The sequence below is a fragment of the Mauremys reevesii genome, linkage group 9 (genome assembly GCF_016161935.1).
Source record: "Mauremys reevesii isolate NIE-2019 linkage group 9, ASM1616193v1, whole genome shotgun sequence".
NCBI classification, from domain to species: domain Eukaryota; kingdom Metazoa; phylum Chordata; order Testudines; family Geoemydidae; genus Mauremys; species Mauremys reevesii.
In genome coordinates this window covers 55,106,750-55,125,321 of record NC_052631.1, presented here as the reverse complement: position 1 = coordinate 55,125,321, position 18,572 = coordinate 55,106,750, and the positions used below count along the sequence as shown (strand labels likewise).

General features: G+C 42.5%; 1 protein-coding gene across 18 annotated transcripts in view; it reads left to right on the top strand.

The window, feature by feature from the left end:
* FARP2 (FERM, ARH/RhoGEF and pleckstrin domain protein 2) overlaps positions 1-18,572 on the top strand; it is a 209,780-nt gene that overhangs the window by 169,052 nt on the left and 22,156 nt on the right. For 17 of the 18 annotated variants that reach the window (XM_039487655.1, XM_039487658.1, XM_039487651.1 and 14 more), the window contains 6 exons: positions 73-154; positions 8,750-8,987; positions 15,077-15,207; positions 15,935-16,003; positions 16,433-16,522; positions 17,256-17,338. In XM_039487655.1, coding sequence (XP_039343589.1) covers positions 73-154; positions 8,750-8,987; positions 15,077-15,207; positions 15,935-16,003; positions 16,433-16,522; positions 17,256-17,338 — 693 coding nt within the window. The remainder of the gene's footprint in view (positions 1-72; positions 155-8,749; positions 8,988-15,076; positions 15,208-15,934; positions 16,004-16,432; positions 16,523-17,255; positions 17,339-18,572) is intronic. The other variant, XM_039487656.1, reaches the window with a different exon arrangement.

Genomic DNA, 18,572 nt, shown 5'->3' with positions numbered 1-18,572 from the left:
AGACTCAAAAAATTGTGTATCCAGGGCCCCCATCTTAGTACAGTTTCTCATTCCATTGTTTGTTTATTTCAGGGAAGGACAATCCAACTCTCATGTGAAAGGAGATTATCAACGGATTGGAGATGTCATGCTGAGGAACATGTGCATGCTGAAGGTAGAAGAATTGACTCTTGAAACTCTGAGATTTTTAGATCAGCATCACTTATTGACAGGGCAGTAGTTCCAATTGTAGCATTTTTACCCAACTCAGTGATTTGTAAATTAATTGATTATGGTTTGTAAATCACTTTAAAACAAAATTTAACAGGAGACTATTTGTAGCAACTAACACTACTGCCATTGTATATTTATACCACCTACATCTAAGACCAGATATGAGCTGGCTGCTTAGAAGACTAAGCATTAGTCTGCATGAGGAAATTAAGCAGCATAGATATAAAGGAACAATTATTCCACTATAGTGATGCCAGTATAACTCTGTTTTTTTGTTTTGTTTGTTTTTTTAAATTCTGGAGTAGTTATTCTGGAATGAAATCATTTTTATTCAGGAATAGTGTTCACACACAGTTTTATACTAGCATAATTGTAGCAAAATAATATAATAAAAGTATTCTGGGTTCTTCAGTCACAGATAATGCCAATATCTGCCCTTTTGATCTATCTTTAGTTTGTTTTTATAACATGAACTATGAGAGAGTTAAAAATATCATGATTTTGGTGCAACCAATCTCTACCATAGTAACTAATTTTTACAGAATTTTGTATCCTCTGTCTCAGTGGACATCTGGTTTTGTTTGATTTTTGTGGTGTGGGGTGGGGGTGGAGGGTGGGAGGTGTCTGTCCTGCTATCTTTAAACAACCTTAACTTTGGGTTCCATTCCAGGTTCTGGAGAGGAATGTACTATCGTGGGCACAAATCCTTTTACTGGTCTCTTGCCTACCCCTATCTCCTCAACCCTGTCTCTACCCCTCTGAGTTCTAGTCTCTCTCTCTTTCGGGCTTGCAGTCAGTCCCAAAGCTTACCCAGCTTAAACTGGTTTTTCATTTGCTTGCAAACTTTACACATGTCCACATTGCCAGTACTAGCTCCTTTCTCTTTGGTTGTTAAATATTATGTACACTCTTCATAGATTGTAAACTATAATTACTACTAAGCAGCAATAGCAACTGTATTGTAACTTTTTAATTTAATTTTTTCTTTCCAGATTCATGTTACTGTTTTATATGGCATATACTCAAAAATTAGGAAACACCAGAACTAAGGCTGCCTCTGCAACCCTAATTCAGCCCCCTTGTGTTATATGCATTATGATAGTCATTAATTATCGGATCACATACTGTTTTTTCCACATGATGCCTGCCTCATTCAGGGCACAGGATGGCTCTCTTAATGAACAATTATTCAATATTTCCTTTTATCTTTGTTGTTTAATATGTGGCCCCAGGCCATCCCATGAGATGGCGTGTCATCTGCATTTTAGAAATTGAGAACTGAGGCACAGAGAAATAAATATGAAAAATCTCTTAATTTTGGAATATTCCCTTTGAAATACCTTGGACCTGATTTTTCAGCATAATTAGCATCATATATCACTTTATATAGAATCATAGAAGATTAGGATTGGAAGAGACTCATAGACTTTAAGGTCAGAAGGGACCATTATGATCATCTAGTCTGACCTCCTCCACAATGCAAGCCACAAAATCTCATCCACCCACTCCTGTAACAAACCCCTAACCTATGTCTGAGTTATTGAAGTCCTCAAATCGTGGTTTAAAGACCTCAAGGTTCAGGGAATCCTCCAGCAAGTGACCCGGGCCCCACGCTGCAGAGGAAGGCAAAAAACCTCCAAGGCCTCTGCCAATCTGCCCTGGAGGAAAATTCCTTCCCAACCCCAAATATGGCAATCAGCTAAACCCTGAGCATGTGGGCAAGACTCACCAGCCAGCACCCAGGAAAGAATTCTCTGTAGTAACTCAGATCCCACCCCATCTAACATCCCATCACAGAGCATTAGGCATATTTACCTGCTAATAATCAAAGATCAATTAATTGCCAAAATTAGGCTATCCCATCATACCATTCCCTCCATAAACTTATCAAGCTTAGTCTTGAAGCCAGATATGTCTTTTGCCCCCACTACTCCCCTTGGAAGGCTGTTCCAGAACTTCACTCTGCTAGTGATTAGAAACCTTCGTCTAATTTCAAGTCTAAACTTCCTAGTGTCCAGTTTATATCCATTTGTTCTTGTGTCCACATTGGTACTAAGCTTAAATAATTCCTCTCCTTCCCTGATATTTATCCCTCTGATATATATGTATAAAGAGCAATCATATTTCCCCTCAGCCTTCTTTTGGTTAGGCTAAACAAGCCAAGCTCTTTGAGTCTCCTTTCATAAGACAGGTTTTCCATTCCTCGGATCCCTAGTAGCCCTCCTATGTACCTGTTCCTATTTGAATTCATCCTTCTTGAACATGGGAGACCAGAACTGCACACAGTATTCCAGATGAGGTCTCACCAGTGCCTTGTATAACGGTACTAACACCTCCTTATCTTTACTGGAAATACCTCACCTGATGCATCCCAAGACCGCATTAGCTTTTTTAACGGCCATATCACATTGGTGGCTCATAGTCATCCTGTGATCAACCAATACTTCGAGGTCCTTCTCCACCTCTGTTACTTCCAACTGATGTGTCCCCAATTTATAACCAAAATTCTTGTTGTTAATCCCTAAATGCATGACCTTGCACTTTTCACTATTAAATTTCATCCTATTACTATTACTCCAGTTTACGAGGTCATCCAGACCTTCCTGTATGACATCCCGGTCTTTCTCTGTGTTAGCAATACCTCCCAGCTTTGTGTAATCTGCAAACTTTATTAGCATGTTCCCACTTTTTGTGCCAAGGTCAGTAATAAAAAGATTAAATAAGATTGGTCCCAAAACTGATCCCTGAGGAACTCCACTAGTAACCTCCTTCCAGCCTGACAGTTCACCTTTCAGTATGAACCGTTGGAGTCTCCCCTTTAATCAGTTCCTTATCCACCTTTCAATTTTCATATTGATCCCCATCTTTTCCAATTTAACTAATAACTCCCCATGTGGAACCGTATCAAATGCCTTACTGAAATAGAGGTAAATTAGATCCACTGCGTTTCCTTTGTCAAAAATATCTGTTACCTTCTCAAAGAAGATCATCAGGTTGGTTTGGCACGATCTACCTTTTGTAAAACCATGTTGTATTTTGTCCCAATTACCATTGACCTCACGGTCCTTAACTACTTTCTCATTCAAAATTTTTTCCAAGACCTTGCATACTACAGATTTCAAACTAAAAGGCCTATAGTTACTCTGATCACTTTTTTTCCTTTCTTAAAAATAGAAACTATGTTAGCAATTCTCCAGTCGTACGGTATGTCCCCTGAGTTTACTGATTCATTAAAAATTCTTGCTAATAGGCTTGCAATTTCTTGTGCTAGTTCCTTTAATATTCTTGGATGAAGATTATCTGGGCCCCCTGATTTTAGTCCCATTAAGCTGTTTGAGTTTGGCTTCTATCTTGGATGTGGTAATATCTACCTCCATATCCTCATTCCCATTTGTCATCCTACCATTATGCCTAAGCTCCTTATTAAAGACTGAGGCAAAGTATTTGTTTAGATATTGGGCCATGCCTAGATTATCCTTAACCTCCACTCCATCCTCAGTATTTAGTGGTCCCACTTCTCCTTCTTTGTTTTCTTCTTATTTATATGGCTATAGAACCTTTTACTATTGGTTTTAATTCCCTTTGCAAGGTCCAACTCTACATGCCTTTTGGCCTTTCTCACTTTATCCCTACATGTTCTGACCTCAATAAGGTAGCTTTCCTTGCTAATCCCTCCCATCTTCCACTCCTTGTAGGCTATCTGCTTTTTCTTAATCACCTCTCTGAGATGCTTGCTCATCCAGCTTGGTCTACAACTCCTGCCTATGAATTTTTTCCCCTTTCTTGGGATGCAGGCTTCTGATAGTTTCTGCAACTTTAACTTGAAGTAATTCCAGGCCTCCTCTGCCTTTAGCTCCCCAAGTTCTTCAGTCCAATCCACTTCCCTAACTAATTTCCTTAATTCTTTAAAGTTAGCCCTTTTGAAATAAAAAACCCTAGTCACAGATCTATTTTTGTTTATCCTTCCATCTAGTTTGAATTGAATTAGCTCATGATCACTCGAACCAAGGTTGTCCCCTACAACCATTTCTTCTATGAGGTCCTCACTACTCACCAAAACCGAATCTAAAATGGCATCCTCTCTTGTTGGTTCTTCAACTACTTGGTGAAGGAATCCATCAGCTATCACATCCAGAAAAATCTGAGCCCTATTATTATTACTAGCACTTGTCCTCCAGTCTATATCTGGGAAGTTAGTCTCCCATGATCACACAATTCCCATTAGTGTTTACTTCATTAAAAACATTAAATAGGTCTCTATCCATATCAGCAGCAAAGAATCCTGGTGCACCTTATAGACTAACAGACGTTTTGGAGCATGAGCTTTCGTGGGTGAATACCCACTTCGTCGGATGCATGTCTATCCATATCAAATCAGATCCCAGCGGTCTGTAGCACACCCCAAGCACTGTCTCAGGGGAGGCTCTAGTAGCTTTCTTTCCCAATGTGATTTTTGCCCAGACAGACTCGGTCTTATCCATTCCATCACTTCTTATTTCTTTACAGTCTACCTCATCATTGATATACAATGCTACTCCACCACCTTTGCCTTTAGTTCTGTCTTTCCTAAACAGCACATAGCCTTCAATACCTGTACTCCAGTCTTGCACCAGTAGCTCTAGTTCCTCCATTTTGTTACCTAGGCTCCTCGCATTAGTGTACAAACATCTTAATTTTTGCTGTGTGGTTTCACTGTCATTCTCTACCCGATTAGGCACAGACATTCTACCACCAGTATCACTTATTAGACTGGTATCTACACTACCCTTCCTCCTTATGTCCATTCTCCTGCCCACGGCTGTATCCTTTCTTACTTTTTCTTCCCTTTCAATGTTAAATCGGCGTGGAGATTACCTTGACATCTCCCAGACATCTCCCCCAAATTCCTAGTTTAAAGCTCTTAATCAGTTGTGCCAGCGTCCATCCTAGAAGTCTATTTCCCTCCTTACTCAGGTGAAGTCCATCCCGAGAGAACAGTCCTCTGTCCATGAATGCTTCCCAGTGGCCATACATCCCAAAGCCCTTCTTATAGCACCAGTGCCTGAGCCATCTGTTGATCGCCATAATCTTGTCGCACCTTTGTTGCCCTTCTCTAGGAACAGGCAGAATCCCACTGAAGATCACCTGAGCCTCGATTTCCTTAAGTGTCTTCTCCAGTCTGGCATAGTCTCCCTTGATACGTTCCAGCGAGAATCTAGCCATATCATTCATTCCCACATGAAGGACAATCAGCGGATTCTTTTCCGCTCCCGTTAGGATCCTTTTCAGCCTCAGGTCCACATCCCATATCTTAGCACCCAGCAGACAGCACACCCTTCTGTTCTCCGGATCAGCTCCAGTTACAGGCCTGTCTGTTCTTCTCAGTAAGGAGTCCCCAATCACATAGACCTGCCTTTTCATGGTGACGGTGCGATTCTCTGGTCTATCCCCTGTTCCCTCTGGCTGCAAGTCCTCTCGATTTCTATTGTCCCTTGCAATCCTCCGCAACCCATCCCATATCCTGCTGCGGCTCATATTTGGTGGTGTTGTCTCCATTGACTCTTCCCCTCTTTCTATAGGACTAGCTGCTCTTCTCTTCTTCCTTGCCCACTCATCTTAAGCGACCACTTGCTCTGCCCCTTCATCATTTCCAACTCTGCAAACCTGTTCCTGAGCTCTGTTTCTCAGGAACTGGGCCGTCTTTTCCTCTGCCTGGTTCTCTTAGTCACATGCTTCCACTGTCCACTTTCTTCACCCAGCAGTCTCCCCTTAGAATTCTTTGGTCCTTCTTCCATCTGCAAGTCTGAGCTTTTCCCTTCAGCCTCCTCATGTCTTTTCTCCATCATCTGCTCGAACCCCCTTCTAAACTCAACCAGAGTTTCCACCTGCATCTCCAATCCTCGGATCTTTTCTTCCATCAGCTTTATCAGACGGCACTTCATGCTGACAAAACTTTTTTCAGGTACCCCCTCCAGGATCATGTACATGCCGCAGCTTCCACATCCAGTCATCCTCATTGTGTCTTTCACTGCTGCCTCTGTATCGGTCATAGCCTTCCCACCTAAAATCTGTTAGTCCAGGAAACACAAACCAAAGCAAACCACCACCACCTACAGCAAATCAAACCCCCAACGGGCACCAGAACACCAGCAGAACACCACCCGCTCCCTTCACTAGCCTGTCTATTCCTCTGCCTAGGTCTCTTAGTCTCCCCCACAAACTCCCCCTGCAAACTCCCACTGAAACTCACCTGTTTACAGCTCTGTTTCCTGGCTCCTGTGCCGCTGCAGCTGTCTATGCCACTTCCTGACTGGCTGGCTACCTTTATACGACTCCTAAGCAGAGAAGCCCCACCCCCTAATCAGGGCTCAGCTTCTCTCCCAGCACACTGCCCCTACCAGCCTCCACACATATAACTATAAAATACAATACACAAAATACAAAAACCTTCTCCTCCAACAGAATTCCCACTGAAACTCCCCTGTTTACACCTCTGTTTGCTGGCTCCTGTGTGCTGCAGCTGTCTATGCAGAAGGTCATCTAGTCCAACCCCTTGCTCAAAGCAGGACCAACCCCAACTAAATCATCCCAGCCAGGGTTTGGTCAAGCCTGACCTTAAAAACGTCTAAGGATGGAGATTCCACCACCTCCCTAAGTAACCAATTCCAGTGCTTCATCACTCTCCTAGTGAAATAGTTTTTCCTAATATCCAACCTAGACCTTCCCCACTGCAACTTGAGACCATTGCTTCTTGTTCTGTCATCTGCCACCACTGAGAACAGCCTAGTTCCATTCTCTTTGGAACTCCCCTTCAGGTAGTTGGAGACTCTTCCCCCTTTTCGTTAAGTGCATCCCTAGCAATCCTCCTTCCTGGAACAACATTCCATGGTCGAAGAATCCAAAGCTCTGTGTCAGAGGCAGGGATAAAATCCAGTTCTCCAAGGCAGCCTTCAAATGCCTTAACCATGAGACCCTTCTTTTCCCCCCTACAATTCCATGCCTCATCTCTACATACCATACAAATTCTGCAACAAATGAAGCAGGGATCCTACAGACAACAGCCTCCTTTGCCGTACAGTGCTGATACATCACCAGAGCAGGCCCAGCCTGTGCACCAAATGAGGCAGGTGGTCTGTGGAAAAAATAGTATGTGAACAGATGATTAAAGACTTTATCATAATGCATACACACAAGGGAGGCAAATTGCACAGGCTGAGTTTCAGGAATCTTGGGTTCTATTTCAGGCTTGAAAGGGGAGTGTTCTCTGTCTTCTCCGGTCCCCCTCAAGCTTGACCCCTTCTGCCCCAACCCCTGCAACTTGTCCCAGGTCTGATCTCTTCCACACCCCTGGCTCCTTGTCCCAGTTTCCTCACCTTAGGCTTCTCATCGCAGTCCCAGTTGTCTTGCCCACCACGTCTCTCTCTTTTGGGCTCACCGTCAGAGTCCCAGTCTCACCCCCACCCCCACCCCAACCCCTAGTCCATTTCCTTGCCCAAGCAGTGCCAGTTCTCCCCTCCCAACTCCTCATCTGATCTCTTTCCACTCTTCCCCACCCAACCTCTGCCCTCCAGTCATGTCCATGTCTCCTCACTACCACTATTGGCTCCCAGTCCCAGTATCTCTTCTTGGGCTCCTCGTCCAATCTTAGTCTCCCCCATCACCTCCCTGGCTCCTTATCCCAGTTCTCCCCTAGCTTCTTGTCTGATCTGTCTGCTTGGCCCCCAATACCCATTTCCCTCACCCCACCCACCTCTGGTTTCAAGTCCCAGTTCCTTTATACAGCCAATCTTAGTCTCGCCTTCGCTTCCCTGCTCCTTGTCTAATCTCAGAGTTCCTCCCGCAAACTGGCTCCCAGTTTCCTCCTACCCACTCCTGGTCTCTCCCACAATGTCTCCCAGCCTCCCCTCCATCCGGTTCCCCAGCTCCCACTCTCAATCTCCTTGCCCAACCAGTACCAGTCACAACTGCCTTCTTGTACCAATATACTCCTTTCCCTCCCTCCAGTCCGTCTCTTGTCCCCTTTGCATTTGAGTCAAGTGGGTTCCTCCCTCACTCTGCCTGGGTGTCAGAAATAGCTAAACTGTTTTGATTGAAATTTTAAAGAAAAAAAAAATCAGCCTGAGGCAGACACCCAGCAGGAAAAATTTCAGCCCAAACAGTTAAAGTTTGGCAAATTTATAAGCAACTGAAAACAGGGTCTTGTAGTGGGAAGTGTCAGGTAACCTTAATAATAGGCAGTGCTATCCACACCACCTATAAAGTATAAGTAATGGCCCTGTCCAGAGAACAAAAGCCAGCCAACCATATCTGAATATATTTATTAGAGATTTTTAATAGAGCAGTTACAATATATGGTATTGCAAATGTTTATTTTTACCAACAGTCAGGGCATATGCAGATTTTGTTTATATTGTTCATGTTTCAGTATTGTAAATAAAACTGAAGATGAGGGACAAGGGGATGCTAGTGTTTCTTGATGTCCATTGGTCAAATCTAGACCATGTTAAGGGATTTTCCCCAGTTTCTAGTCATTCCTGTGTCTCTTGTGATCCAACAGGAGTTTACCAGCTACTTGCAGAAACATGATGAGGTCCTGACAGAACTGGAGAAAGCAACTAAGCACTTAAAGAAACTGGAAATGGTTTATAAGGAGTTTGAATTGCAGAAGGTTTGCTATCTGCCACTCAACACTTTCCTGCTCAAGCCCATCCAGCGGCTGATACACTACAAGCTGATCCTGGGGAGACTTTGCAAGCATTACACAGTAGAACACCAGGACTATGCCGACTGCAGGAGTGAGTGAGCAGTGAAGATGCTAGTCTGAATTCTGTTCTCTCCTTTATATCAGTTTTGCATTTCAGCATCTCTTAGTGGATCTAGAAGTATTGCAGCTCAGAACTAAATGCAAAACTCATTTCTTTGACTTAGCTTTCCTCAAAAATTTTGTTATACACAGAACTCGCCCTCTCTTTCTCTCTGTCATGTGGCTGCACAAGCAAGCTCGCCACCTAGAAGCTATGCTGTTTCTCCTGCAGGCTGAGAGTGTTTCTATTTTTATGTATGTGGCAGTTGCTCACATAACTATGGAAATGGGAGCTGTATAGGTATCTAGCTCTCTTGGCTGAGATTTGCAAAGCTGTCTAGAGGATTTAGACACATCTATTAAATTTAATCCCCTAGGTGGCCTTGAAAATCTCAGCCTAAATATGTATTTTTCTTATGAAGATATGTCTTGTAACTGTTCCGTCTGGGTTCTGCCATTTAGCTCAAGACACATTCTTCAGAACTGCCAATAACAAGCAATCCAGTCCATCCTCCCTCTTCAATATTTCTGCTTCCATTGAAGAACTCCTAGATTACCTGTCCAGCGTTTGAGTGTGACCAGCACCACTCAGACAAGTGCCTAGCAGTGAGTTTCCTTTGCAGAGGCTACCATGTTCTCGGGTGTGCTAGCTCTTTTTGCACTTTTATTTGGCTTCCCTTCTGTGTTACAGATAGAATCATAGAAGATTAGGGTTGGGAGAGACCTCAGGAGATCATCTAATCCAATCCTCTGCTCAAAGCAGGACCAAAACCAACTAAATCATCCCAGCCACGGCTTTGTCAAGCCGGGCCTTAAAAAACCTCCAAGGATGGAGATTCCACCACCTCCCTAGGTAACCCATTCCAGTGCTTCACCACCCTCCTAGTGAAATAGTTTTTCCTAATATCCAACCTAGACCTCCCCCACTGCAACTTGAGACCATTGCTTCTTGTTCTGTCATCTGCCACCACTGAGAACAGCCTAGCTCCATCCTCTTTGGAACCCCCCTGTCATAGGTTTATTCCCCACTTTGAACTTTAGCGTTCACAAGATGGGGACCTGCATGGACTCCTCTAAACTAAAATCCTAGTTTAGATCTGGTTCTCGCTGCCACCAGTCAGTTTTTAAGTGTCTGACACACTCCCTGTTCCCCCAAAACTTTCCCTGGGGAACACAGATTCAACTTGAATCTCAACACAAAGGGAAACAACCCATTTTCCCCCTCCCCTCTCCTAGTGCTTAGGAGAGATACCTGATTCAAACTGCTTGAATCAACCAAAGAGGGATTCACTTTTCCCCCTCCCCTTCCCCTGAAAATCCAAACAAGGGAAGAAATCAATCAAGTTCTAAAAAGAAAAGATTTTATTAAAGAGAGAAAAAAAAGTACACTCTCTCTGTATTACCAGGATGCAAAAATACAGGGTCTAACTTATAAAAACTGGAGAGACTTCCCCTCCCTCCTCCTCAGCATAATCAGTAACAGCAACAGAAATAAAGAATTCTTCCAGCAAACCACAATTGCAAATATAGAAAGCAACTCAAAAGACTAATCCGCCTTTTTAACTAATACTCACTATACTGGATAGTAGGAAATACTCCAGGAGAACTTGGAGACATGTCTGGCCTCTCTTAGATCCAAAGAGAGCACACAGAGCAAACAAGGAACACAGACAAAGGCTTCCCTCCACAGAGATTTGAAATTATCCTGTCCCTTGATTGGTCCTCTGGTCAGGTGTTCATCAGGTTACTGAGCTTGTTAACCCTTTACAGGTAAAAGAGACTTTAACCCTTAACTATCTGTTTATGACACCCCCTTGAGGTAGTTGAAGGCTGCTATCAAATCCCCCCTCACTCTTCTCTTCTGCAGACTAAATAACCCCAGTTCCCTCAGCTTCTCCTTATAAGTCATGTGTCCCATCCCCCTGATCATTTTCATTGCCCTCCGCTGGACTCTCTCCAATTTGTCCACATCCCTTCTGTAGTGGGGGGGGCCAAAACTGGACGCAGTACTCCAGGTGTGGCCTCACCATTGCCAATAGAGGGGAACAATCACTTCCCTTGATCTGCTGGTAATCCTCCTACTAATACAGCCCAATATGCCATTGGCCTTCTTGGCAACAAGGGCACACTGCTGACTCATATCCAGCTTCTCATCCACTGTAATCCCCAAGTCCTTTTCTGCAGAACTGATGCTTAGCCAGTCAGTCCCCAGCCTGTAGCGGTGCATGGGATTCTTCTGTCCTAACTGCAGGACTCTGCACTTGTCCTTGATGAACCTCATCAGATTTCTTTTGGCCCAATCCTCCAATTTGTCTAGGTCACTCTGGACCCTATCCCTACCCTCCAGCATATCTACCTCTCCCCCCAGCTTAGTGTCATCTGCAAACTTACTGAGGGTGCAATCCATCCCATCATCCAGATCATTAATAAAGATGTTGAACAAAACCAGCCCCAGGACTGACCTCTGGGCACTCCGCTTGATACCAGCTGCCAACTAGACATCGAGCTGTTGATCACTACCCGTTGAGCCCGACAATCTAGCCAGCTTTCTATCCACCTTATAGTCCATTCATCCAATCCATGCTTTTTTCCCTTGCTGGCAAGAATACTGTGGGAGACCATATCAAAAGCTTTGCTAAAATCAAGATATACCATGTGCAGCACTTTCCCCATATCCACAGAGCCAGTTATCTTATCATAGAAGGCAATTAGGTTGGTCAGGAATGACTTGCCCTTTGTGAATCCATGTTGACTGTTCCTGATCACCTTCCTGTCCTCCAAGTGTTTCAAAATGGATTCCTTGAGTACCTGCTCCAAGATTTTTCCAGGGATTGAGGTGAGGTCTGTAATTCCCCAGGTTCTCCTTCTTCCCTTTTTAAAAGATGGGCACTATATTTGCCTTTTGTCCAATCGTCCAGGACCTCCTCCAATCACCATGAGTTTCCAAAGATAATGGCCAATGGCTCTGTAATCAGATCAGCCAATTCCCTCAGCACCTTTGGATGCATTAGATCTGGACCCATGGACTTGTGCACGTCCAGCTTTTTCTAAATAGTCCTTAACCTGTTCTTTCACCATTGAGGGCTGCTCACCTCCTCCCCATATTGTGTTGCCCAGGACAGCTGTCTGGGAGCTGACCTTGTCTGTGAAGACCGAGGCAAAAAAAGTATTGAGTACTTCAGCTTTTTCCACATTGTCTGTCACTAGGTTGCCTCCCCCATTCGTTAAGGGTCCCACACTTTCCCTGACCTTTTTCTTGTTGCTAACATACCTGTAGAAACCCTTCTTGTTACTCTTCATATCCCCTTGCTAGCTGCAACTGCGATTGTGTTTTGGCCTTCCTGATTACACCCCTGTATGCTCGAGCAATATTTTTATACTCCTCCCTAGTCATCTGTCCAAGTTTCCACTTCTTGTAAGCTTCCTTTTTGTGTTTAAGATCTCTGAAGATTTCACTGTTAAGCCAAGCTGGTCACCTGCCATATTTACTATGCTTTTCTGAAGTCCAGGGTCCATATTTTGCTACTCTCCCTTCTTCCTTTTGTCAGGATCCTGAACTCAACCATCTCATGGTCACTGCTGCGCATGTTGCCACCCACTCCTACTTCCCCTACCAATTTTTCCCTGTTTGTAAGCAGCAGGTCAAGATGAAAATGGCCCCTGGTTGGTTCCTCCAGTAGTTGCGCCATCTTGCTGTGTACTACAAACAGATACCATTTGAGCACCTTTAGAGCAGGGAATCTCTTTGTTCAGCTACTGCTGGTAGAGGTCAGTGTCTTTTTCTCTGAGTAGTGCCCTGTTGGCATGGCACTCAAGCAATGCTTTTTTAGAGAGTCTCATTCTTAGATCATCTCCTGTGTGATTAGAAGCAACGTTCTCCCGGGCCACTGAACTCATGTTTCCAGGCAGTCCCCTGCTTTTGGCCACTCTCTCAGAGATGCTTACCTTCCCACTACAGGATACTTTTCAACACCATCTCTGAAGTACCTGTGCTGGACTGAAACAGAGGTGAGTTTGCCCATCAGAAGCAGCTGATTGCAGCATGTCAGATCAGCAAAAGGGACCACAAGCAGAAAAGAAGCTGGTACAAAGGGCATCCAGCTCACCCCTCCCTGGCCTATGTTCACCTATCCACCCAAGACAGTGATACCAGTGAGAGCAGATAGCTGAATCCCCATCAGTAGCAGGTTCAGGATGCAGTTAAGCAGCTGCCAGAATTGTAATAGGATTCACCACCTTTTCTGCATGTGAAGAATTGTCTTCAGTCCAACCCCCAAATTCCTGAAGGAAAGGAAGCCATCAGTCATCTTATGAAAGCTTGTAGACTTTGATTCTGGTAGACATGGTCATCTGAGACCCAGTCCTAATACCTCTGAGATGTAACTTTGTCTCAAAAATCAGTGCTTTGCCACAGTACTGTACAAAGTTTGACAGCTAGATTATGAAAGGCCAGTTCTCAAAGCCAAGGGATATTTGAATCAGGTTGGTGTTCTTTTTAGTGATGGCAAGGCAGAAATTCATCTCCATGACTTGTGCAAAGGTGTGAATAAGATACAGACATGGTGTGTGGAACCTGGGACATGAGGATTACAGCATCCCACAAATTGTCCCATTTAAACTCATTGGCCTGGAGTTGGGAGTGTTCACCACTTTCAGGAAAGTGCAGTGCCTGCACTGGATGAATAACAGACTCAAATAACGGAAAACTGGTGCTGCAACTATATATGATGGGATTTCTGAGGCCATCCAAATTACTGAAGTTTCACAACCTGTTTTTTTTTCTTCGTTGAATTAAAAGTTGTTTTAGCTATTCCAAGAAGTGTCTTGCTACTTTGCCTATAAAAATGGGTTTCCTTGTTTTTTACCCTGCCAGAAGGGCATCTGAACTACAAACACTGCCTATCTTCCACTGGGAGAGTAGGTGCTGTGTTTCTCCATCTGGCTTCATGGCTAAAGGTCCACAGAGTTTTACTGTTTTTATCATCATTTTGCCATCACAACCCCCCCCGCCCCCCCCAAAAAAAAGGTGCTTAATGTCTGGAGAGCTGTCTACACTGAACTAAGAAACTTGGCTAGTCAAGTTCTGATATATATTGCCTGTGATTGACAGCTCTGGAGACTGGACTTTGTCCTTTCCCAGGGTAGACATACTGATTAGCAAATTTGCTGTTGAAGAGAAAATAAGTGTGTGTGTGTGTGTGTGTGTAATTTTTTTTTTTTTGGTTGGACCTACAAAAAGTGTGGCTTGCTCGTTCTGCAGTCATTTAAACAGTGATATTAGTCCACAAAGAAAGATGTTTTGGCTTAAAATGCTGTAAATTCAAGTTGTGAAATTAATACAGTCTAGTAAATTCAATACCATTTAAAAATAATAGAAAATGCTAAATGGAAAAGCACAAAACTGGCAGGAAAATGTTTAAGTTCAAAGCATGAGTTCACTTGTGTTTTAAAATTACTTTTTTTTTTTTTTTTAAACACTGTAGTTTGGGGCTTTATCAGTCTTCTGCCATACTCTGGTACAATCGTCCCTGTATGAAAGCAACATCATCTTCAATTCACCCCAGAATAGGAAATTTTATTAACAGCTGTTAGTAGCAGAAAGAAATAGCTTTAATGAATACTGTTGTATTTGAATAGAAAAGTCCTTTTCCCAAAGCTTGTTTCCTTTTCACTTTTGACAGTCTTTAATATTTTTAATCCAAGTTGGAAAATGAGTCCTTGCTTCCTACTGTGGAGGAAAAGATGTAATACTCATTCAGAAACTCTTGCTTGGTTAAATATATAAATGTAGCAAAGAAGTTGCCATACCATATAGTGTCATATTTTCTAACTTTCAAACTAAAGTATTGGTTACATGGTAATTACTTTTGGATTTAGAAATTGTAATTACCTGGTAATCTCCAGAAACATGTAATTACCATGAAGTTGCATGATATTCTCCGTGTGATTAAAAATAAATGCATACATAAATTTGAGCCCTTTTAACTGAGTGTTATAAAATAACTGATGATAGATTGATGGCTAGGACCTCTGGCTTTGTCTGTGGAGCCCTGATCTGTGTTGGTGTTGCTTTTCCTGCAGATGCACTGAAGGAGGTTACAGAGATGACATCTCAGCTCCAAAACAGCCTGATCCGCCTGGAGAATTTCCAGAAGCTGACAGAGCTACAACATGACTTGATTGGCATCGATAACCTCATAGCACCTGGCAGAGTAGGTAACTTTCTTTGCTTAACTTCTAAAGCCTTTATTGGCTTTGACTACTTAGGAACAACATTTATATAACATACTTATTTACCTGTCACAGACTTTAACTATGTATTTATCTTAAAGGCTGTAAGGGTTCTCATAGGATATCAGGTCACATTTTCCCCGTGTAATGTTACTGTAAGGAACAAAAACAAAAGTAGTTCAACTTAGATTGATATTCCTTTGCCCTGCTCTGAGTACAACAGGTACTTGGTGAGCTGTTATGATTGGCCCTTGGATAAGAGGCAATACATTATGTCACCAAACAATGACCACGCTGCTAGGTCTGTCTCTGATTTATCTCTGCTTTAAAATGGCCTGAGAGAATATGGAGAATATAGCATTGATGAGAGGAGCATCAACAGAGTAGATGGCACGGTGTTAGCATTAACCCTGAATATCCATGACTTTGGGAGAATTTTTTAGATTCTAGATATATAATTTTTCTGATTCTCATAATGATAGTGTGGCATGTCAGAGAACTAATGGACAGTTTAGCGTTCTATAGGGATAATGGGACATTAGCACAGTGGCTACTGAACTAAAGTCCAGCCTTTTATCAGAAATTGCCTTTTCTCACTTATTCCAAATGGTGTTTGCAGCAAGGAGAAAGTGGGGAAAAGGAAGAGACCTCAAAACTCTGTGCACTTGGAGAAAGGCAAAGCTTGATGCAACTTTCTTTTCCCCACAGGAATTTATCCGGGAGGGTTGCTTGTACAAACTCACTAAAAAAGGTTTACAGCAGAGGATGTTCTTTCTGGTGAGTGCTTCCTTTGCTGTCTACACATCAAGTGTCCTCAAGGCATAGCCACAAACCAAGCTGTTTTTCAGGGATTGAGTCCCAGTACAGAGATGATGGAGCTCAACATGCTAACCAAAAGTTCACTGAGTTTCTTCTCATGGTATATGGAGGACAGCAGTAATCCAGTCCATTTTCTGACTGTTTACTTACACCCATTTATTTAATTTAAGTACATTTTAAAAGCCATGTTAATATCAAGCTCCATTAGAGAAACAAAGCAAATATTTTTAATGGAAATGGACAAAATTGGTAGAGAAAGAGACTTTATTTTCATGCTTTTAAAAGGTATTACAGACAATGGCAAACTTAAACAAAACATCTGTGTGGAATAGGTACCTGGTAATGTCTTTTTAAGCATACAGGTTATATTCCTCTTTCCTCTGTCAGTTCTCAGATATGTTGCTGTACACAAGCAAAGGAGTCACGGGTACCAATCAGTTCAAAATTCATGGACACCTCCCTCTGCATGGCATGCTGGTAAGTAGTTTCTTTCAAAGTGCACCACAGCATTGGTTAAATAAATAAATAAGCCACTGTGCACGGAGGCCTCTTGGTGCATTCACTTCATGCAGCTATGATGAACTAAAGTCTCATCTGCTGGTCAGGAGTGAGGTGCTTCCAGGCTGTTGAAAGCAGCCTCGCAGCCAGGGTTGTCAAAGACCATGGAGATGTGGACTGGACCTTTCTCATGCTTTAGTCTGTGTGTGATGCCAGCGGACAAAGCACTCATTCTTTTCACCTCACTAGCAAAGCAATCTGAAGACAAACCTTGTTTAACTCTTCACTTTTGCATGACTGTTTGAGACTGATCTGGGAATGCTGATCTGTGCTGTTGTTTTTCACAACTAGCCATATCAGCTCTTCTACCACTTCTTCTAATGGAGCTATTCTTTCTTTCTTTGACTTACAGTTAATAGTGCTGGATCCTCCGGTGAGTAATAAGATGTACCTTAGTTGGAATTGCTCCTTTCCAACCCCATTGGCTATGGCACTTAAACAGCCTACAGATGTGGCACTAGAACTATAACACATAGATTCCTGTGTAGAACCAAAATAGACTTTGAGTGCTTTTGAAGTAGCTGACTTTCATACTTGTGACAACTCTGAAGTCATGGTGTTGTGAATGAGTTCCTATCTAACCCAAGAGAACAACTTGGGTACATACCATTGCACAGTGAGTGATGAGAGAAACATTTTTTCTTCGTGTTAGGTGGAAGAGAGTGAGAATGAATGGTCTGTGCCACACTGCTTCACAATCTATTCAGCTCAGAAAACAATAGTAGTGGCAGCAAGGTATGTATTTTTTCTTCCCAGCCACAAGCAGGTAAGAGCCCTTGGATTAAACATTTGGCTGCTGATTGCAGGGGCCAGAGGAGTGCTTCATGGGCCTTCAGGAAAGCATGGTTTTGACAATAGGTTTAAAATATTCAGCATTTAAACACATTTTATTAATGCCATGTTACAGAAAGGAGTATTTGATCTAACCAAACCATGCATTCTTAAAGGTACAGCAGCAGAAGTAACATTGCTAGTGCCTTGTTTCCTGATGAGCTGACTGAGCTTGCAGTGAAAGCCTTTAACCAATTAATTTAAAACAGGAAAAGGGGGAAAGATACAAGTGATGCTATTTGGCCACCTAAACATGGAAATATGTTAGAGAGCCAAAAAAAAACCCAACCCCCCGTTAAAATGTAGAAAATGAAAATGGGATTAAGAAGTGCAGAATTCCTGGGCAGATGTAATGGAGGCATTGCACAAGCCAGGAAATGAGATGAGTTCAAGGATGGCTTGTAAAGTAAACAAAATTCTTTTCAACTTAGCCCTTTCCTCTTTTAGAAAATTGAGTGTTAGCAGCTCCCTGCTGGACAATACAACAATAAATCAAGACCTTTCCCTCATATTACAGCTTTCAGGTAGATAGTAAAAGACATGACCTAGAAGGAATGGTACATAATCCAGAGAACTGATTTACAAAAGTAAACTTTTCTTCTGCACAATATTCAGTTCTCTGTAATTTGCTTTTTTTGTAAGTGATTAGAAAACAGAATATTTACATGCCTTATAAGCTAAATCTTTCAGTCTTTATTCGGTCATTACTGAGGGAAGTCTCCAGTTAATTCAATGTGAGCTTTGCCTACATAAGGATTGCAGTTGGGATTGATACATTTGTATGTCAATTTTGCAAGGCAAAACTTCACACAAAGGTGATAAATATATGCTGTAGAAAGGACAGGATGTACAAAGAGACTGGCTAAATTAGTGAGAACCTAAACTTTTCCATTTCCAGATTTGGAGCATATAAATTTGCTACCTCAATGTTACAGTAAGGTAAACCATTGTATTTCACTACAGAATTTGTAATATTTGTTGCTAAAAAGACTCTCTTAAAACTGGATTGGTTTATTGTTTGTTGGTTTACTGTCACTCAGGTTTATTGTTTTTCTTTATACTCAAAATGTAATCTCTCTATACTCCAGATGTAAAATTTAATTTATAATTTCTACAATCTCCTAAGAACAGACCCCAG